At 40.5% G+C, this 23,206-nt stretch overlaps 2 protein-coding genes across 3 annotated transcripts in view; one reads left to right on the top strand and one right to left on the bottom strand.

The window, feature by feature from the left end:
• The window catches only part of fastkd1 (FAST kinase domains 1), a 154,316-nt gene that overhangs the window by 38,655 nt on the left and 92,455 nt on the right, over nt 1–23,206 (top strand). Inside the window, exons 13-15 of the mRNA XM_062069851.1 lie at nt 1,766–1,910; nt 1,992–2,106; nt 10,699–14,240. Coding sequence (XP_061925835.1) covers nt 1,766–1,910; nt 1,992–2,106; nt 10,699–10,809 — 371 coding nt within the window. The 3' untranslated portion in view covers nt 10,810–14,240. The remainder of the gene's footprint in view (nt 1–1,765; nt 1,911–1,991; nt 2,107–10,698; nt 14,241–23,206) is intronic.
• Nucleotides 11,645–23,117, bottom strand: klhl41a (kelch-like family member 41a). Of its 2 annotated transcripts, XM_062069860.1 has the most exons (7): nt 21,582–23,117; nt 18,788–18,794; nt 16,622–16,772; nt 16,434–16,541; nt 16,188–16,373; nt 12,136–12,282; nt 11,645–12,064 (listed from the first exon to the last, which is right to left on the bottom strand). In XM_062069860.1, the coding sequence occupies exons 1-7, from the start codon at nt 22,764–22,766 to the stop codon at nt 11,953–11,955; spliced, it is 1,896 nt and encodes a 631-aa protein (XP_061925844.1). In that variant the 5' UTR covers nt 22,767–23,117; the 3' UTR covers nt 11,645–11,952. The 2 variants fall into 2 exon arrangements, with proteins under 2 accessions (XP_061925844.1, XP_061925843.1); XM_062069859.1 differs by lacking the exon at nt 18,788–18,794 and having other exon boundaries at nt 16,622–16,759; nt 21,550–23,117.

The raw sequence follows: 23,206 nt of genomic DNA, 5'->3' as shown, positions 1-23,206 counted from the left end.
TGCTTTAAAATGGTATAGTATGTTCGTTAGGGATGTAACGGTACACAAAAATTTCGGTTTGGTACGTACCTCGGTTTAGAGGTCACGGTTCGGTTCATTTCCGGTACAGTAAGAAGAAAACAAAATATACATTTTGGGGTTATTTATTTACACTACCGTTCAAAAGTTTGGGGTCACATTGAAATGTCCTTATTTTTGAAGGAAAAGCACTGTACTTTTCAATGAAGATAACTTTAAACTAGTCTTAACTTTAAAGAAATACACTCTATACATTGCTAATGTGGTAAATGACTATTCTAGCTGCAAATGTCTGGTTTTTGGTGCAATATCTACAGAGGTGTATAGAGGCCCATTTCCAGCAACTATCACTCCAGTGTTCTAATGGTACAATGTGTTTGCTCATTGGCTCAGAAGGCTAATTGATGATTAGAAAACCCTTGTGCAATCATTTTCACACATCTGAAAACAGTTTAGCTCTGACAGAAGCTACAAAACTGACCTTCCTTTGAGCAGATTGAGTTTCTGGAGCATCACATTTGTGGGGTCAATTAAACGCTCAAAATGGCCAGAAAAAGAGAACTTTCATCTGAAACTCGACAGTCTATTCTTGTTCTTAGAAATGAAGGCTATTCAACAAAATTGTTTGGGTGACCCCAAACTTTTGAACGGTAGTGTACCAAATTTGCAAAATCCTCCACCAAAAATATTTTTCTTAGTGGAATATTTGATGTGAAGTAATGGGAACCTCGGATAGGTCAATAATTCATAATAGCATTGATTTTGATTCAATATTATGTTTTGAGCAATGACAGTTTGAAAGAAAAAAAAAACAGCATTGCAACTTTTTCTAAATTACATTTAACCTTTAAGCTTTTTTATTTCACTTTTGTTATGTTTTTGTTTATTTTAATAGTATTTTTAGAATGTGCCGTGGGCCTTTTAAAACATTAGCTGTGGGCCGCAAATGGCCTCCAGGGCACACTTTTGACACCCCTGCTATAGATAATAAAAAATTTAATGTGATAAATCTATGGATAAAAAGCAGAGCCTGGCGACGCATGCGCGTTTATCATAACTCTCTCTCTCTCTCTCTGTCTCTGCCCCTCCCTCACCAATGCTGCTGCGCGCACAATTTGTTTTGTTTTTAACCCCTTCTTAACCCTGAACGTACATTGAAAATACATGCAACCCTAACTCAAAATGCCGGACATTTGAGGCATGCCGCAAACGGGTTACGATAGACTGACCATACGTCCTCTTTTCACCGGACATGTCCTCTTTTGCGGAGCTGTCAGGGCGGAGTTTCTTAAATGCCTCAAATGTCCGGCATTTTGAGTAAACAATGCACACCGAGGCACAACACACGGCTGTGTGTTGTGCCTCGGTGTGCATTGTTTACACAACCTGCGTTACGCTACTTTATATGTCCGTGTGGAAACTCGTTCGGTAAGCCTCCGAACCGAACCGGAACCCCCGTACCGAAACGGTTCAATACAAATACACGTACCGTTACACCCCTAATGTTCGTACATTGTTGAGGCTGGATGTAAAATATGCCGTACGTGCAAAAAGTTCAAATTGAAACCAAAACGGTCACATTTTGAATTCCTTACAAGCTCACTAAACTTTTGTGCAACTTTAGAGGCGTAGTTATCCCCAAAGTTGTGGTTTACTTTGAACCAGTACAACTTGTGGTCCAACAAGTTGGGGATAAAAAAATAATAATAATGAAATATTACAATACTTTTTTTGTTCCCTTCTCCAGATTTTGAATTCATTTTGGACAAGCACCTAAAGCCGTTGCCCCACAGCAAGCCGGGTTTTCTGCAGATCTCAGATGAAGGCAAGATTCACTGGAGTCCAAGGTCATTGGAGAACATCCGGACGGAGCTTCCACCAGGGGCACAGCGGTAGGAATAAAAACTGTTTTTTGTTAGTTTGATTTCTAACTAAAGACTTGACTCGATACTTTTCTGTCAACTCTCACGCAGTGTTTGTATTGCTTTCCTCGGCTACAAATCTTTCTGCAAAAATGTCCAACACATGAAAGCCGCATCGCTGATTAGGAAGCGGCACTTTGAAATTCTGGGATATCGTGTTGTTCAGGTATGTTTTATCACGTATTGCACGCTTCTCGTCGGTTTTAAACTCTCATGCTTTCCTCATATCATGCAACAATGCCGTCTTGTGGCTGTGAACACGACATACATTCTAGTACAGGTGGTTACGAACAAGTGGAGTCTTAGCGTTAGTCAGAGCTTATACATAAATTGATACCAAAGTCACAGTAAAATTGGAACAACTCCCAGCGTTTATCTCTGTGGTTGTCTTGCACACTGGAAGGGAGAGAGCAGCTTATTGGGAGGAGGAAGTATCAATATTGAGACCAATACGCTGCTGAGTTATTTTTATTTCATAGTGGAAGATCCCTTCACATGTTCAAAGATACCATCTTTATCCTTAATGATGGTTGCAGCGTCACTGCCACCAGAGTCTGCTTCAGGCTTGGGAGACATTATTAAAAGCAGCTCACTAATAAGGGCCTGATTTACTAAGTTCCAAACACCATGCGGTAAACAGAGTGTGCAAACTATAAAATGTATACAGTAGGTATGTTGCCTTATATTTAAATGAGGATTTTGCTTGTACTATACGGGGCATCACCACGGAGACACTCATTTACTGCAAATTCATCTTATCATGCTCCTACCTGTGGTGATTTGCTATGTTTTAAACAAGCAGGAAACGGGTACCACTTTGGGGGACATTTTAGAAGCAGTCCTGCAGTGCATCTACTCCAGCTGAAGGTGCGCCAATTGGAGAGAGGCTGCACTTAGTCCGCTCAAGGCATAAATAGAAAAAAGTTTTTTTTTCATGTAAGAAATATTTGAATAATACATATAATAAAAAATACTAAAGGACACCAAAACGTTGAATTTGTTTTAATCAACCTCTTTAAAGGCCTACTGAAATGCGATTTCCTTATTCAAACGGGGATAGCAGGTCCATTCTATGTGTCATACTTGATCATTTCGCGATATTGCCATATTTTTGCTGAAAGGATTTAGTAGAGAACATCGACGATAAAGTTCGCAACTTTTGGTCGCTGATAAAAAAGCCTCGCCTGTACCGGAAGTAGCAGACGATATGCGCGTGACGTCACCGGTTGTGGAGCTCCTCACATCTGCACATTGTTTACAATCATGGCCACAAGCAGCGAGAGCGATTCGGACCGAGAAAGCGACGATTACCCCATTAATTTGAGCGAGGATGAAAGATGTGTGGATGAGGAAAGTGAGAGTGAAGGACTAGAGGGCATGCCACAAATTAATCTCGCATAACAAACACCTCCCCCCTCCCGTCCATATAACCCGCCAATACAACTCAAACACCTGCACAACACACTCAATCCCACAGCCCAAAGTACCGTTCACCTCCCCAAAGTTCATACAGCACATATATTTCCCCAAAGTTACATACGTGACATGCACATAGCGGCACGCACGTACGGGCAAGCGATCAAATGTTTGGAAGCCGCAGCTGCGTACTCACGGTACCGCATCTGCGCATCCAACTCAAAGTCCTCCTGGTAAGAGTCTCTGTTGTCCCAGTTCGCCACAGGCCAATGGTAAAGCTTGACTGTCATCTTTCGGGAATGTAAACAATGAAACACTGGCTACGTGTTTGTGTTGCTGCAGCTGGCCGCTAATACACCGCTTCCCACCTACAGCTTCCTTCTTTGCTGTCTCCATTGTTCATTGGACAAATTGCAAAAGATTCACCAACACAGATGTCCAGAAAACTGTGGAATTTTGCGATGAAAACAGACTACTTAATAGCTGGCCACAATGCTGTCCCAAAATGTCCTCTACAATCCGTGACATCACGCGCAGGCGTCATCATACTGAGACGTTTTCAGCAGGATATTGCGCGGGAAATTTAAAATTGCACTTTCGTAATCTAACCCGGCCGCATTGGCATGTGTTGCAATGTTAAGATTTCATCATTGATATATAAACTATCAGACTGCGTGGTCGATAGTTGTGGGTTTCAGTAGGCCTTTAAGGTGCTGTTTGCAACTTTCTCACAATAACATTTTTCAAAGCAAGAAATTTAACAAGAATACCACCGGCTATCTTATTAGTGCTTTCACACAACACTTTTGTTTGATACTTGTTTATATTTTTCACAATTACAAAGTTTATGTAATAACAATTTTTACCAACTGGAATAAAATGATTGGTGGTCACTGGCCCGGTGTTGTCAACACGTACGTGCAAAGAGCGCGTGCACACATACAAAAGCAGTCCAACAAACAGTTTGCAGTCATGTTGTTGTTGTTATGATGAAATATACCAGTGACGTGCGGTGAGGTTAATGGCTGGTGAGGCACTGACTTCATCACAGTCAGATTTACAAACATATGAACCCTAAATAGTATCTTATTCACCATTTGATTGGCAGCAGTTAACGGGTTATGTTTAAAAGCTCATACCAGCATTCTTCCCTGCTTGGCACTCAGCATCAAGGGTTGGAATTGGGGGTTAAATCACCAAAAATGATTCCCGGGCGCGGCGCCGCTGCTGCCCACTGCTCCCCTCACCTCCCAGGGGGTGAGCAAGGGGATGGGTCAAATGCAGAGGACAAATTTCACCATACCTAGTGTGTGTGACAATCATTGGTACTTTAACTTAACTTTAACTTTACACATACAAACTGTAGCACACAAAAAAGCACATTTAATACAAAAAACGTTATGGTCTTACCTTTACTTATAAATGAAGTCCATGCGCCGCTCCTTCTGAACAAAAGCATCGATAACTTGTTTTAGAAGTCTTCCTTATCTTTCTTCAGTTTTAAAAGTCTCTCTGTCTCGATGGAGATCTTCCTTTAAGTATTACCTCCTGCTTCGATGGAAAGTCCAGTTTAGAAAACTGTTTTATTTTAGATATGTAATCCTCCATGGTAAAAGTCCAGGCGAGAGGAAAGAAAAAAGATCGCTAACTGCCTGCTTGTTGTCACTTATTCTGCAGCCGAGTAGTCGCAAAAATTATCCCTGGGATCACTACCGCCCTCTACCACCAGAAGGCGGTATTACTGCGAGCCTCAGCCAGTGCGTCTTCGCAGCCGTTTTATGATTGCTCAGCACAAGAAATACTTACACACATACAGTTGTTGACAAAATACACTGTACATTATATACCTCAGCTAACTAAACTATGGAAATGTATAATATAATTCTTATAGCAATACGGTCTCACTGCACAACAGGCCAGCAGTTAGCCGAGTCATTGCGCAATCCGTGGTGAGGCTCAACTGGCTGGTGACTCACCGCAAATCTCTTCTCAGTATTTGAACGGCAAATGTGAAAAATCAGCGATTTTGAATACAAATAATCTAAAACTGGTGAAGTTAAATGGAAAATAACTTTAATCACTGGATACACATAACAATTTAATTATTTTTTTTTCTTTTTACATTTCTTTTCTTTCCATAATGGCACGTGAGGCCCCGCCTCACCTGCCTCCCCTGACTGCACGTCACTGGAATATACAATTTAATTTAGCTATACAAATTGCTATTATTAGCTAACATACCTAAAACTAATGTGTGTGTATGTGTTACGTACATACGTAATTACATCATTACGTACAAGAGGGCGCGATATTGTGCGTCAAATACATTGGAAAGTTGGCGCCCTCTAGGCATCTGTGGAAATATTGCAAACAGCCCCTTTAAAAGAAACTGCACTTTTTGGGGAATTCAGCCTATGAAAGATTATGAAAGACATGACGACGGATGGATTTTTAAAAATGCATTCTAATTCGTAACTGAAGTGGAATTTCTGACCTTTGTACCATATTTTGTGTCTGTCACAGTCCGAAAAGAGAGCGAGGACGAAAAGCCTTAAGAATGTCTGCTCGTTTCTTTTTTTCTATTCTGAACCATTGAAGGAGCATATGTGGGTTATAGTTGAACGAGTGGTCGGTCTGACCATTCTACAAAATGTTTTGATTGTTTGTTATGGCTAAAGGATTCAAGAAGGTTGCAGAGTAAACAGGTCCAAAACAACGGGACCTTGACACATGAGGAAAACAGATAAATGGCCAAGTGACCAAGCCTGTGTGTGATTCGCATGATTCTCGATTCATCCAACTCCTCCGGAGGACGTTGTCTGTTTGCATGATAATTCAATCCAACCTTGTACTATTTGATTATGGGTAAATAAAACTTTTGTACTAAATTCACTTTTGTTGCTGTTTAAGATTCGGACCATCCACCACATAACTAAACGTATTTAAAGTCTGCTTACTGCGTAGCCAATGGGAGGTCCTCTATTTTGCTCATAAAATCCAATAAATAACCATTCAAAAACCGTAATACTTTACTGTATTTACATTTCACGATTTTAATATTAAGCAAGAATTCCCCAAAAAGTGCGCTAAAGCAAACTATTTATAGCTGTGCTGTGATCACAAGCCTGTGTAACAATGTCGACATGATCAACTGGCGAGGTGTTTCCTCGCTTCCTTGCTCCCTGGAAGTTTATTGTAAATCATAAATCATGCACCTCACCTGGACTGAAGAAGCCTGAAGACGTATTCAGACAAGTTGGTACACTTTGACAGCCATTTAGGACCCGAAAATGGTGAGAACGATACAAAAAGACCCTTGGGCCCCACCATCCCCATTATATGAACATCCTAGCAGTCTGCATCCTAATGACAGCAGACCTTGCACAGTGAGTGATGTTTTATTATGTTTGATGGCTCTCATGAAGTCTGCACTGAGCAGTAGTCAGTGATGAAGAAAAAAAAAAAGCAAACGTTGTGATGCGTTTTTTTAAATTAATGTACCGCGTATGCTTGGAATGATCAAAATAACGTAAATATTAAATATTATAAATGTGCCTGTTACTGCATTACATATCTAATCAATCAATCTTTATTGCAGACCTTAAGATCCATTACACACACACAAAAACAATACAAAACATTAAAATTAAATTAAAGGTGTTTTCCCAAAGAAAATGAAAACAGCAAAAGTTATTCCCATCTTCAAAAGTGGAGATAAGCATCAGTTCACCAACTATAGGCCTATTTCTCTACTCTCACAATTTTCAAAAGTCCTTGAAAAATTATTTGTGTCAAGATTAGACAGTTTTATTGATAAGCATCACTTGCTAAGTGAACACCAATACGGTTTTCGACCAAACAGGTCCACTTCCATGGCAGTGATGGAACTAGTTGAGGAGGTAACCACTGCAATTGATAAGAGGGAGTTAGTTGTTGGCGTTTTTATTGACCTGAGCAAGGCCTTTGACACCATCGATCACACATTACTTTTAAACAAAATGCAGAGGTATGGTTTTAGAGGTCTTGCTCATGATTGGTTGAAAAGTTACCTTGGTGGCAGAGAACAGTATGTGCATATGAACAATGTAGATTCAGATAACAAGATTATAACACATGGAGTACCCCAGTGTTCTGTACTGGGACCAAAATTGTTTTTATTGTATATTAATGATATCTGCAAAATCTTTAAAAAAAACTCAACTGTATTCTCTTTGCTGACGATACAAGTCTGTACTGTTCTGGGCAAGACCTTGGCCAACTCTTAGAGACTGTAGAGAGTGAACTCCACATACTAAAGCAATGGTTAGATGCCAATAAACTGTCAATCAACCTAAATAAAACAAAATATATACACTACCGTTCAAAAGTTTGGGGTCACATTGACATGTCCTTATTTTTGAAGGAAAAGCACTGTACTTTTCAATGAAGATAACTTTAAACTAGTCTTAACTTTAAAGAAATACACTCTATACATTGCTAATGTGGTAAATGACTATTCTAGCTGCAAATGTCTGGTTTTTGGTGCAATATCTACATAGGTGTATAGAGGCCCAATTCCAGAAACTATCACTCCAGTGTTCTAATGGTACAATGTGTTTGCTCATTGGCTCAGAAGGCTAATTGATGATTAGAAAACCCTTGTGCAATCATGTTCACACATCTGAAAACAGTTTAGCTCGTTACAGAAGCTACAAAACTGACCTTCCTTTGAGCAGATTGAGTTTCTGGAGCATCACATTTGTGGTGTCAATTAAACGCTCAAAATGGCCAGAAAAAGAGAACTTCCATCTAAAACTCGACAGTCTATTCTTGTTCTTAGAAATGAAGGCTATTCCACAAAATTGTTTGGGTGACCCCAAACTTTTGAACGGTAGTGTAATTTTGGGAAATAGGAAAAATAACATACAGTGTCATATAAGAATTGATGATATGGAGATAAAAAGGGTGTATTTAACAACATTTTGGGGAATCCATATAGATGATAAATTAAATTGGAAACTGTACATAAATATACTTAAGACAAAGATGGCAAAAAATATTGCTATGTTACATAAAATCAAAAACTCTGTAAATCAAAAGGCTCTCAACATGTTATATAATTCTTTCGTACTCCCTTATCTTAATTATTGTGTTGAAATCTGGGGTAACAATTACAAAACAAACATCAACTCTATGTTCTTACTTCAAAAGAAAGCGATTCGAATTGTAAATTATGCGAATTATGCGAAGATACCAATGCTCTGTTTATTAAATTAAAAACATTAAAACTGCATGATCTTGTTGACCTCAACACTGCTATTGTGACGTACAAAGCTCATAACCACATGCTGCCTTGGTGTCTACAGGAGCGGTTTAAACCCAGAGAGAATCCCTATGACCTCAGCTGTTCAGCTGTCTTTCAGAAAGCTAAGATAAGAAGGAGCTTAAAAAGTAGATGTGTTTCTGTCAGGGGGGTTCAACTGTGGAACAGCTTGGATGATTCCTTAAAATGTTCCAGTTCCAATCACACATTTAAAAAACACTTTAAGACCAATGTCTTGAAAAAATATATCACTCTTGAATCAACACAGTAGTTAATACTATGATCAATGTTAATTAAAAACTAAATGTGGGATATAAATAATAATTTAAGTGTAATTTTTTGTATATAGTATATAATTGGTACAAAGGTTTAACATGTGTAAAAGGATATTTCACATGCCTTTGCTGTGTATATAATTATGTATATAATTGAACTGTGTTTATGTTGTGTATAATGTGTATTTATAATATGTTGTACAAAGGACATTTCATAATTTTCGGAAGTTCATCTTGTACTTTGACATTGTTAATAGTGTTAGGCGCAATAAGTGTTCAACTTCAGCCTAAACCCTTTCGGTCTGCAACATTTTCATTTTCAATCTATGAATGTATAACTGTTTGTTTATTTTGTTGACCATTGACCGAAGAATAATAAACTATAACTATAAACATTAAAAATTAAAAATAAAGCCCAAATGTCAGTTTCTGACATACAAACCAGTGTTTCCCACAAACTGTCAAGATACCTGTGGCGGTGGGGGCGTGGCTATGGGCGTGGTCACCATGACATCATCGAGTAATTTGCATAATTTACTACAATGATATGATTTTCTCTAAAAAGGCTAAAAAAATGTATACTTACTAATTAATAACAGTTTTGTTTTAAACGTCCATCCATCCATCCATTTTACAATATAATTACAACACTTTATGTACATATTTACATACAGATTTGAACAATAAGTTATTCACTGAAATATATTTATTAATTGTGGTTCTTACAAAAAATATATCTTATAAAAGCTAAAATGTCTCTTAAAGCTCTGCCCCTTTAATTAGTGCTTACTAAATAATTTCACTTTAGCCTACTACTACAACCATATTATTTACCAGCAACATAAAGTGAAACAGAGGCAGAGGTGTCCTGCCACAGTCAGTAACAAATAAACAGAAAACAGTAGTGGTCAAATACAAATAAGGCAACAAGAGAAGTATCCTACACTTCTCTTTTGTAAAGTAAATCTGAACAGCCGATATGGGCATCTACATCAACTATATGATTTGCCTGTGAAGCTGGACAGGACAAAAAAAAATAATTTTAAAAAAAATTTGTGGCGGACGTAATTCTTTCGTGGCGGGCCGCCACAAATAAATAAATGTGTGGGAAACACTGCAAACATGTGTGCCAATGGTTCCACAGTCCGGATGAGTACCTAACAGAACTGCGAGCAGGGTCCGTTATCACAGTGATTGTCAATTTCACACTCAGATGCCCTACACATAAACTTATACATAAGGTTGCATAGCAACGCTGAGAAACATCTGGCTTGCACTGGAGCTTCTTGGAATTCCCAGGAGCAGCCTAATACAATCATGAGGCTGCACGCCTTATTCTGCTTCCTGAACAGACGCAATCCACTTTGCACACGTTTAGTAGATCAACTTTGCACGTGCTATAAGGTTTGCACATGTTTTAGTACACGCAAACCTTTAGTAAATCAGGTCCTAAGTGTCGTTATAACTACTTCTTAAGTAACTTGTGTTGAGAGAACACAATTCAATTTTTTTTTGTAAACACGAAACGACATGCAACATAGCAAGGCAAAGATTTCTAAATAAATGTGATGCTTATTTAAGCTTTCAGGCAATGTGCAATACTTACCAGACATTAAACTTGTTGACATTTTGCACAAAAAAATGTGCCCATTCTGCATACATAACTGATGAAGCTGCTATTGAAAATGCTGAAGAAAAACAACACTTTTTGACTCCCAACATTACCACAATCATGACTATCTTTTCATTGTTGTCATCTTTCCAGATCCCCCACTTCGAATGGTACTCTATGGAGCTTTCTACACCGGACGCTTGGAAGGAATACCTCAGAAAGAAAATATTTCTTAGCGCTAGCCCTGAAGGCCTTAATGATTGATCTGACAAAATAATGAACACCATTTATTTTTGATTTCCCTGCAGTTTTTGTGCAGTAATGAATAGGGCTGTGAATCTTTGGGTGTCCCACGATTCGATTCAATATCGATTCTTGGGGTCACGATTGGACACAGTGTGTTGTCAAGCTTATGAGATGCGATGCAAGTGTAAGCCACTGTGACACTATTGTTCTTTTTTATTTATATAAATGTCTAATGATAATGTCAATGAGAGATTTTTAATCACTGCTATGTTGAAATTGTAACTAATATTGATACTGTTGTTGATAATATTCATTTTTGTTTCACTACTTTTGGTTTGTTCTGTGTCGTGTTTGTGTCTCCTCTCAATTGCTCTGTTTATTGCAGTTCTGAGTGTTGCTGGGTCGGGTTTGGTTTTGGAATTGGATTGCATTGTTATGGTATTGCTGTGTATTGTTTTGTTGGATTGATTAATTAAAAATAAAATTAAAAAAATTAAAATTAAAATAAAAAAATCAATTTAAAAAAAAAAAAGAGAATCGATTCTGAATCGCACAACGTAAGAATCGCAATTCGAATTCGAATCGATTTTTTCCCACACCCCTAGTAATGAATGTATGTTCCCACACCCCTGGTAATGAATGTATTAATACATTTCTGTTTGTATTAAGCCTTCCAAACCCAAGACTCTGTTTTAGACCAGTTTTCAAACCGTATGTACTTGGCATCCATTGCAGCCGGTCACCCAGGATGTGGGTTCAGACCATTAAGTCACTGGGATTTGTGCAGCCCTTGGAGGCACCCGTGATTAAGGGCTATATCAATAATCTTTGATAATAAATAGTGTTAATTTGCTTTTAATGTTAATTATGTTTTTTTTTTCAACAGGTTATTACATTTTGACAGGATGCTTAGAAAAAAAATCCCAAATACAGCTGGGAATAATATTTTAATATTTGAATGTGACAAGTGAGGGAATACAGTATATTCCATTACATTACTATATTTAATAATACAAATGGACAGCTTTTTGGATGCACTCCTACACTGAAAAGGAAATATTAAGCAGACTAAAAACACAAAAACTGTGATCTTGTACTGTTACATGCTAACTGACTCATCAACATGCATTTATCTTTATAAAGGACACGGTTCGGGGGTGTTCAAAGTTTTGGCATCCTGGCTACATTGAGGCGCATCGCCGCACAGGACGCTCCAGCTGCGTAGCGCATCTCTCTGATCATCCCCGCCCACTCTTTCTTGTCCTCTTCATACCTGAAGGTGATAGAGCGCATGCTGAAAGAGTACACACAATGACATGTATATCCATATGTAAAGGCACATACTGCCAAATGTCAACGACTTCCACAGGCGTGCACTCCTTGTTCTCGTTTTCCACCATGGCGAAGCCTCCGATGGCATAAAGTAGTCCACCGCAGCTGACCAGGTTGACTGAACTTCGCTCCTGGGGAAACTCTGTGAACGCTGACCACCTGTAACAAGATGGCCAATCAGTATATGCCATTAATCATTAAGTGTACTTCTTTTTTTTTTATTAGGGACCGCAATGTCCCTTTGGGACAGAGGACCCTATTGTAATTGTAAGGTTTTATTATTATTCTTTATTATACCGCCGCCTCTTTGAGCTGTAATTTGACCCCCTTAACATGCTTCAAAACTCACCATATTTGACACACACATAAGGACTGGCGAAAATTGCGATCTCATCAAAAAACCTAGCCCCCAAAACTCAAAATTGCGCTCTAGCGCCCCCTAGGAAGAAGACAGACAAAACTGCCTGTAACTCCACTAGGAATGTCAGAGAGACATAAAACAACAAAAACCTCTATGTAGGTCTCACTTAGACCTAGATTTCATACACTGACATCCTTCAGCAAAAATCAACAGCAATTCCCCTTCAAAACAAAAGTTTTGTAAAAACAGTCACTTTTGCCTCTCTGAGCTATAATTTGACCCCCTTAACATGCTTCAAAACTCACCAAACTGGACACACACATCAGGACTGGCAAAAATTGCGATCTAATAAAAAAAACCCAACCCAAAACTCAAAATTGCGCTCTAGTGCCCCCTAGGAAGAAAAACACAGACAAAACTGCTCCTAGGAAGAAAACACTGACTAAACTGCCTGTAACTTCCAGTAGGAATGTCGTAGAGACATGAAACAAAAACCTCTATGTAGGTCTAACTTAGACCTACATTTCATGTATTGACAACCTCCAGCAAAAATCAACAGGAAGTTTGCAATTCCCCCTTCAAAACAAAAGTTTTGTAAAAACCGTTCACCTTTTTTCAAAAATGATCTCCTCTGAGCGTGTTTGTCGTGTCGGCTTCAAACTAGCACAGGAGAGAGATTGAACCCTTCTGATTAAAAGTTGACGAAAGAGTTTTAATTACTGCTGCGGTTTGGATTTTATGTGCCGTCAAAGTCGGGTCCCGTCCATCGCTGCTTGCAGCTTTAATTTTATTAATTTTTTAATTTTTTTTACATAACAAAAAAGGATGAGTATAGTTCCACAAAAGATTGGCAAACATTAAAAGTATCAAAAGACACATTTGACTGAAAATTCAAAAAATGTATGTAGATTTACAAACGTATGTGTAGAGCTTGTGAATAATATGGAAAAGATTTGGTAATTACTGCCAGGTTTTTACTTGGGACTTTGAGTACTAAAAGTGTGTCAGCATTGTGACAACGTTCACCACACATCACTGGTGCATGTTTCCTCACCTCATTAAATCTCAGTTACAGCAGCTGATGGACGCTGTATTGAGAACATAAATGCAACATCAAATAGTTTTCTCTTCCGCTGTATACTTTAGTGTGGGGACAAGTGCGTCTGTCTGCAATATTTTCCACACCTGTCTCCGGAATCTAATTTAATCTCGGAGCAAAGTCCGTGTAGCTTGTCGGCCATGATTACCAAGCCAAACAGCGCTAGTGCGCATGCGCCTGACTTTGTGTTGCCTAAAATGCATTAATAAAGGACGTTTTTTCGGTAATTAAGAAATTACAGTGTTACCAGCCGTCTGGAATTTTATCACAAATTATCAATACACCGTTTACTGTAACATACCTCGTCCATTAACAGGTAAAAAGTCAAGAGCGGTAACGGCATGTTCTTGCACAGATGTTGGCCAATTTTTTAGGACATGGCGGCAAATGACGAGGGCGGTCGCGGCAGTTGCCGTGGTAAAAATTCGAGCCTGTGTAAATATGTGTTGCAGGGCGTAAAAAAAAATAGCTGCGGGTTGCAAATGGCCCACAGGCAGCACTTCGGACACCCCTATTCTATTGTCTATAGTTTTATATACAGTACAGGCCAAAAGTTTGGACACACCTTCTCATTGATGTCCCAACCCCATTGATAAAGCAAGAAATTCCACTAATCAACCCTGATAAAGCACACCTGTGAAGGGAAAACCCTTTCAGGTGACTACCCTCTTGAAGCTCATGGAGAGAATGCAAGGGTGTGCAAAGTAGTAATCAGGGCAAAGGGTGGCTATTGAAGAAACTAGAATATAAACATGTTTTCAGTTATTTCACCTTTTTGTGTTAAGTACATAACTCCACATGTGTTCATTCATAGTTTTGATGTGACAATCTACAATGTAAATAGTCATGAAAATAAAGAAATGAGAAGGTGTGTCCAAACTTTTGGCCTGTACTGTGTGTGTATATATATATCAATTAATCAATCAATCAATGTTTATTTATATAGCCCTAAATCACAAGTGTCTCAAAGGGCTGCACAAGCCACAACGACATCCGCGGTACAGAGCCCACATAAGGGCAAGGAAAAACTCACAACCCCAATGGGACGTCGATGTGAATGACTATGAGAAACCTCGGAGAGGACCGCATATGTGGGTGACCCCCCCCCCCCCCCTCTATATAAATATATATATATATATATATGAGGGGTGTGGGAAAAAATCGATTCGAATTCAAATCGCGATTCTCACATTGTGCGATTCAGAATCGATTCTCATTTTTTAAAAATCGATTTTTTAATTTTAACTTTAATTTTTTTATTTTATTTTTTAATTAATCAATCCAACAAAACAATACACAGCAATACCATAACAATGCAATCCAATTCCAAAACCAAACCCGACCCAGCAACACTTAGAACTGCAATAAACAGAGCAATTGAGAGACGACACAGAACAAACCAAAAGTATTGACCCAAAATGAATATTATCAACAACAGTATCAATATTAGTTACAATTTCAACATAGCAGTGATTTAAAAATCCCTGATTGACATTATCATTAGACATTTATAAAAAAAAATTTAAAAAATGAACAATAGTGTCACAGTGGCTTACACTTGCATCGCATCTCATAAGCTTGACAACACACTGTGTCCAATATTTTCACAAAGATAAAATAAGTCATATTTTTGGTTCATTTAATAGTTAAAACAAAATTTACATTATTGCAATCAGTTGATAAAACATTGTCCTTTACAATTATAAAAGCTTTTTACAAAAATCTACTACTCTGCTTGCATGTACCAAGTGATGCAAAGTGCTGTCCCTTAACCAAAAACAGCATTTAATAAAACAATTAAGTATTCAGAGATGCATTTTTCCTGAGATTATATTATGATTTGTTTCAACTCAGGGCATTAATTGAGATAGTGATACGATAAATAAATACAACATCATCTTTTCAAAGGTACTTTCAATGAAAAGTAGCTGTCCTCAATGGTGACCCCTAAATAATAACGCTTAAAATGTGTTTCAATGGTGTCATTTAGAATACCTTTTATGATTAAGTTTAAAGAGAGGTTGAAAGGACATATTTATTGTGGGTTTAATTTTAAATGAAAAATCTGTGCATAAAAAAATCATGTCCCTAGTTTTTTATGTCACTACCGAAACACAAGAGTTTAGAGGTGAGGCTGATTGTGGATTTAGGATTTCTGCCCCTAATGGCTGTATGTTTAGGAACTCAATCATATAGTTTTGAAATAAATGTGTTCCAAAGTCTAGAACTCAGTGTGTATGTTGGAAAATGGTCACTACCCAACACAAATGCTCTTCAATTATGTCAACCTTTTCAGCTTTTCTGCAACATATGTTTTGATGAGTGTGCAGCTCTTCAAATATGAGTTTGCTAGCCACTTGCTTGCTGGCACTATTTAGTTATGGCCACAATGAAGTAGAATTGACGGTGGTGATATGATCATTTTGGTAGTGACCAAATGGATTGGAAAGTACTTTCATCCTAGCATTTTTGAAAGAATTGTATTCACAAAGTCTTGAAATAAGTGATTGTCAGCTGCACTTGGACAAAAGGCAGGGTACACACGACAAACTTCCATGTTGAAACGGTATTAATGTCTGCAGAGTTAGTAAGAAGTGCACTCACTTGTTGGTTGCAAAGTCATATGCTTCACAGTCAGCGGTGAGGCCTCCTTCATGAACTCCTCCAGCCACGATGATCTTCCCCTTGTGGAGAGTTGCCCCAAACATGGAGCGAGGTGTCTTCATGGAGGCCACCTCTTTCCACTCTGCTCTCTTGTGGTTGTATGCGAACATCTTGTTGATGGCTTTACTGTTCAAATCCACATAGGAGTCAATACCTGATGAAAATGTTCTCAACAATGCAACGTACTTATCGTCTGTTTTCCCACCGATGCAATACACTAGTCCGTTCTCAGAGACCACGCAGTGTCCATGAATGCTCAGAGGCAACTTCTTAGTTTCGGCCCACTTCATTTTACTACAAATATCACACACAGAAAAGGTCTTAGGAGAAACGTCACAGATCCTGATAACGATGCGCTATGCTAGGCTGCCTACTCGGTGTCGTAACACATCACAGTGTCGTGAGAATCGTTGGTCTCCAAGTCTTTTCCCGCCACAGCAAAGATGAGATTGTCAAACTCGCCCAGGGCGGACAAACACCTGGGGGAGGGCATGGGGGGCAACGCTATCCAGCTAGCAGTCAGGACTGTCCAGCTGAAAAACACCAAAAGTATACCATGACAACTTATTTAAAGTAGAGAATACATGTACTTGTCAGTCATTAGTGAGAAATACAATATCAACTTGCATGATTCAAAGGAACAGGCTTAGGAAATAATCATATATCATGTAACCCAGTCCTTGCTTTTCTGTTCCGCCCAGGACTCGAACCTGGGTCGTCCGGCAAGAGCGTTTAGTTACCGAGGTTGTCAGGGAGTCAGGTTTACCAACGTACCTGACTCTCTGGTTGGCCTCCGTTAAAGTCACCCCTTAAACCTCACTCTCATCCTGGTCACGGCACCACTGTAATCTGCCTGGTTCAGTCCCCTGCTCTTCTGTTCCACCCGGGACTCGAACCTGGGTCGTCTGGCATGAGCGTTTAGTTACTGAGTTAAAAGCCCAGGCTATCAACCCGATAGACAGCACTGCTCTTGAGGTTGTCAGGGAGTCAGGTTTACCAACGTACCTGACTCTCTGGTTGGCCTTCGTTACACTCGCCCCTTAAACCTGACTCTCATCCGGGTCACGGGCACCACTGTAACCCGCCTGGTTCAGTCCCTGCTCTTCTGTTCCACCCGGAACTCGAACTTTGGTTGTCTGGCATGAGCGTTTAGTTACCGAGTTAAAAGCCTGGGATATCAACCCGGTAGACAGCACTGCTCTTGGGGTTGTCAGGTTTACCAACGTACTGTACCTGACTACCTGGTTGGCCTCTGTTAAACTCACCCCTTAAACCTCACTCTCATCCTGGTCACGGCACCACTGTAACCCGCCTGGTTCAGTCCCTGCTCTTCTGTTCCACCCGGGACTCGAACCTGGGTCATCTGGCATGAGCGTTTAGTTACCGAGTTAAAAGCCCAGGCTATCAACCCGATAGACAGCACTGCTCTTGAGGTTATCAGGGAGTCAGGTTTACCAACGTACCTGACTCTCTGGTTGGCCTTCGTTACACTCGCCCTTTAAACCTGACTCTTATCCGGGTCACGGCACCACTGTAACCCGCCTGGTTCAGTCCCTGCTCTTCTGTTCCACCCGGGACTCGAACCTGGGTCGTCTGGCATGAGCGTTTAGTTACCGAGTTAAAAGCCCAGGCTATCAACCCGATAGACAGCACTGCTCTTGAGGTTGTCAGGTTTACCAACGTACTGTACCTGACTCTCTGGTTGGCCTCCGTTACACTCACCCCTTAAACCTCACTTCATCCGGGTCACGGCACCACTGTAACCCGCCTGGTTCACTCCCTGATGTTCTGTTCCACCCGGGACTCGAACCATGCTAGCTACCGAGCTAAAAGCCAGGCGATAAACCCGATAGCCATCACTGCTCTTGAAGTTGTCAGAGAGTGAAGTTTACCACACTGACTGGCTTCTATTGCACCCCCCCCCCCCCCCCCCCCCCCCCCCCCCCCCCCCCCACCCATCAGAGTCCCGGCACCAATGTAATCCTCCTGGTTCAGTCCCTGCTTTTCTGTTCCACCCGGGACTCCAACCTGGGTGGCTGGTATGAGACTCAAGCGTGCTAGCTACCGTGCTAAAAGCCCAAGCTATCCAGCACTGCTCTTGAAGTCATCAGGGAGTGAGGTTTTACAATAATCATAATAAGACCCACATGAGTGATATGAACTTTCACCCTTACACACACACACACACATACTGGTTATCATTTGGAATGGGGACCAAGTTTTTGATCATGACTTGTGGGAACCACCCTTTCTACAGGTTGTGGAGGCATTAAAAAAAAAGAGGTAAAATGGCCACTGCCCAGTTAGCTCATACACATCTTTAAATCTCTGGATTGATGAAGTAATGTGCTGATCATTCTTACTGGGGACCCTGGGGAAAAAGAGTTAATATGGTTCATGGCCACCAAATTTAAATCATTTTGCATAATTCACACACATTTGTACGTGACTACTGAGGACCATTTAAAAAAAAAAAAAAAAAGCAGCGAGTGCAGTACCAGCTACAGCCTGATGAGGGGGCTGCTGTGCAAATGTCTCACACTCAAACTAACCAGTAAACATGTTTTATGGGCCAAAGCTTGAAAAATCACTTAGGCATCTTCAGAATGGATCTGACTATCATTTAAAAAGGTTTCCCTTTAGGGGACCTGTTTTTTTTGTCCCCATACCGTCAAGAGGTCCCCTAAAGGTGACTGTGTAAACAGAGCAATGTCCCCATTAAGTAAGCATTGCCAGAACACACACACACACACACACACACACACACACACACACACACACACACACACACACACACACACACACACACACACACACACACACACACACACACACACACACACACACACACACACACACACACACACACACACACGTAGCACAATGACAAAAAAGATTAATCTAAATCTGAAATAACTTCAATATCTCAGCACAACATATTGAAAGTGGTTATCTAGTTATCCAGAGTTAAAAACTTTAACCTTAGTAACAACCTTTAAATCATACATTAACATTTGTGAAGTGATTTATATTTATATAGCGCTTTTCTCTAGTGACTGAAATCACTTTTACATAGTGAAACCCAATATCTAAGTTACATTTAAACCAGTGTGGGTGGCACTGGGAGCAGGTGGGGTAAAGTGTCTTGCCAAGGACACAAAGGCAGTGACTAGGATGGCGGCAGCGGGGATCCAACCTGGAACCCTCAAGTTGCTGGCACGGCCACTCTACCAACCGAGCTATACCGCCCCTTTTATTTGGAGTTGGAAGTGAGTGGAAGGAAAGTTTCACTTATACATGCAAAGATTATTTCCTTTTGGCAGCGATTTTGCTCAACTCCAAAAATATGGAATGAATGAAGTTGATCCTACTGAATACAACCATGTACTGTGTGAAGAGGAGATTTGATTTATGATGAAAATGAAATGGGAATTCAGAATACTAATGCCGTGACAGGAAGTTGAAAATGATTGTTATATCTGATGTGTTGGCAATATATCAATGAGCTACAATTTCACTCTTACATGGTCAAACCTTTCAAGTGGTAAAAAATATGGATAGTCGTGTATTTGTTTGCTTGTTATCAGTGTACGTCTCGGTTTTGATGTCATTTGATTTCTTTGACAGTACGCCATTGTGACTTAAGGGCTATCCTTTTACAAAGTTCCATTCAAGTCTATTTTGTATTTATGTGTCGTAATGTTCTACAAACCCCATTTCCATATGAGTTGGGAAATTGTGTTAGATGTAAATATAAACGGAATACAATGATTTGCAAATCATTTTCAACCCATATTCAGTTGAATATGCTACAAGGACAACATCTTTGATGTTCAAACTGATAAAAAAAATTTTTTTTGCAAATAATCATTAACTTTAGAATTTGATGCCAGCAACACGTGACAAAGAAGTTGGGAAAGGTGGCAATAATAAATACTGATAAAGTTGAGGAATGCTCATCAAACACTTATTTGGAACATCCCACAGGTGAACAGGCAAATTGGGAACAGGTGGGTGCCATGATTGGGTATAAAAGTAGATTCCATGAAATGCTCAGTCATTCACAAACAAGGATGGGGCGAGGGTCACCACTTTGTCAACAAATGTGTGAGCAAATTGTTGAACAGTTTAAGAAAAACCTTTCTCAACCAGCTATTGCAAGGAATTTAGGGATTTCACCATCTACGCTCCGTAATATCATCAAAGGGTTCAGAGAATCTGGAGAAATCACTGCACGTAAGCAGCTAAGCCTGTGACCTTCGATCCCTCAGGCTGTACTGCATCAACAAGCGACATCGACATCAGCGTGTAAAGGATATCACCACATGGGCTCAGGAACACTTCAGAAACCCACTGTCAGTAACTACAGTTGGTCGCTACATCTGTAAGTGCAAGTTAAAACTCTCCTATGCAAGGCGAAAACCGTTTATCAACAACACCCAGAAACGCTGTCGGCTTCGCTGGGCCTGAGCTCATCTAAGATGGACTGATTCAAAGTGGAAAAGTGTTCTGTGGTCTGACGAGTCCACATTTCAAATTGTTTTTGGAAACTGTGGACGTCGTGTCTTCCGGACCAAAGAGTAAAAAAAACATCCGGATTGTTATAGGCGCAAAGTTGAAAAGCCAGCATCTGTGATGGTATGGGGGTGTATTAGTGCCCAAGACATGGGTAACTTACACATTTGTGAAGGCGCCATTAATGCTGAAAGGTACATACAGGTTTTGGAGCAACATATGTTGCCATACAAGCAACGTTACCATGGACGCCCCTGCTTATTTCAGCAAGACAATGCCAAGCCACGTGTTACATCAACGTGGCTTCATAGTAAAAGAGTGCGGGTACTAGACTGGCCTGCCTGTAGTCCAGACCTGTCTCCCATTGAAAATGTGTGGCGCATTATGAAGCCTAAAATACCACAACGGAGAACCCCGGACTGTTGAACAACTTAAGCTGTACATCAAGCAAGAATGGGAAAGAATTCCACCTGAGAAGCTTAAAAAATGTGTCTCCTCAGTTCCCAACCGTTTACTGAGTGTTGTTAAAAGGAAAGGCCATGTAACACAGTGGTGAACATGCCCTTTCCCAACTACTTTGGCACGTGTTGCAGCCATGAAGTTCTAAGTTAATTATTATTTGCAAAAAAAAAGGTTACGAGTTTGAACATCAAATATCTTGTCTTTGTAGTACATTCAATTGAATATGGGTTGAAAAGGATTTGCAAATCATTGTATTCCGTTTATATTTACATCTAACACAATTTCCCAACTCATATGGAAACGGGGTTTGTACTTGCAACAAGACTTGTTGCCCAGTATATTGTGTCTGGACCGTACCTGGTAGAAGTAACACTGTAGCGGGTGGTCTTTGTCCTCCTCGTCTACAAAAAGTCCTCCCAGCACGTAGAGGTTGTTCTTAGACACCAGACTGACGTGGTTTCGTGGAATCTGATCGGTCATGGCAGCCAAAAAGCACTCATTCTCTTGGCCGTCGTAGGCCACGGCCGCGTTGTCGCTGAGCATCAGCACTACATCTTTGGCGTGCATGCCGTATCTGCGGGTATCGTTCAAGTATCCAGGCAACTTCACCTCCTCGCTTCCATCTCCCTTTTCCTTCTCGGGCAACTTCCCCGCAAGCGCTTCCCTGATGACTTTGATCTTTTTGACAATTTCTGGGTTGCTCTTGATGACGTCGTCCTTTTCCACCTTTTCCTTGAAGTATTTCTCCGGGAGTAAACGGAAGCGGACGCAGTCGAACGCCTCTTCTAAGGATTTCATGCGATTCTCCTTGTCTTTCCTGATCCACCTCATGAGGCTCTCAAACACCACCTCTTCCTTCTCCACATTCAGTGCGTCGGCTCCGATAAGAGCGAAGAGTTCATGAGAGGCAAGGTCTAGGAAATCCTCCTCCTTAGCGACTGTCACAAAGCGATCGGCGATGTAATCCCGAGCTGCTATCGCCAGTCTGGGGCAGTTGAGCATCAGCCCCAGCCTGTAGACAGCCAGGCAGTTCTTCATGGTCAGCTTCTTCTGGAGATAATTGACACACACAGTGAACACCGAGGGGATCTGGAAGCGACCGGCCACCGCCATGATGTCCTGCACGTTGTCGTCATTGATGTCGATCTCTGCCGAGTACATGTAGTTTACAATCGCCTCCATAACGCCGGGCTCCAGATTCTCCAAAGCCACTTCCTTTTTGTCCATTTCCCTGCCGTCCTCGGAGAAGTAAATCTCCCGGAAGTAGGGGCTGCACGCGGCCAGAATGAGCCGATGGCAAGGGATGCTCCTGTCACCCACTTTAAGGATGCAGTCCACCAACTTGTTCTCATTCAGGAGCTCTTTGAGTCCATCCTGAAGCAAAGTGCTCTGAAAGAGGCGGAGATCTTCCTTCAAGCCTTGAGGGTCCATTCTGCTCACAAAGTGCAGCAGCGTAGTGAGGACAGCGAGCTTTAAGGCAGTGAGATCTGAAGCTACGGTTAATATAACTGAGCTCCTCCAAATATAGCACACAGCTGTCATGGAGTAAAAACAACCGCCAAGCCTCGTCACCCTGGCGATTAGAAATGGCAATTGTTGGTAGTCCTCGCTGAATGAGCTTTTCTACCAAGAAATGGACTTTTGCTAGCAAAGTCAACGCAGAAGAACAACACAAAAACTGTCAGCTTTGTTTTGGTACTTATTACATGGGTTTCCTGGCTCTGGCGTGCTGTGGAAATGTAGTCATGAATCCCTGATAGTTGTGAGCAGTGTTGGTTAGCGTCAGAGGGAACAGCTGCTGTGACAGGAGATGACACTTTGTCCTCTTTTAGCATTGCTCAAATACTTGAATGCTGTGTGTGCACACAGTAAGGTGATCTGACTCAGGTAGGGCTGTCAAAAGAAATCACAAAACCGTATCGCATTAAATCATGTATACATTCTTTTTTCCATGTACCGGCAATAATACATGCATACATTAA

Source organism: Entelurus aequoreus, linkage group LG14, assembly GCF_033978785.1.
Source record: "Entelurus aequoreus isolate RoL-2023_Sb linkage group LG14, RoL_Eaeq_v1.1, whole genome shotgun sequence".
Lineage (NCBI taxonomy): Eukaryota > Metazoa > Chordata > Actinopteri > Syngnathiformes > Syngnathidae > Entelurus > Entelurus aequoreus.
Note: the sequence above shows the minus strand (reverse complement) of the source record. Positions and strands in the feature narration are given on the sequence as shown.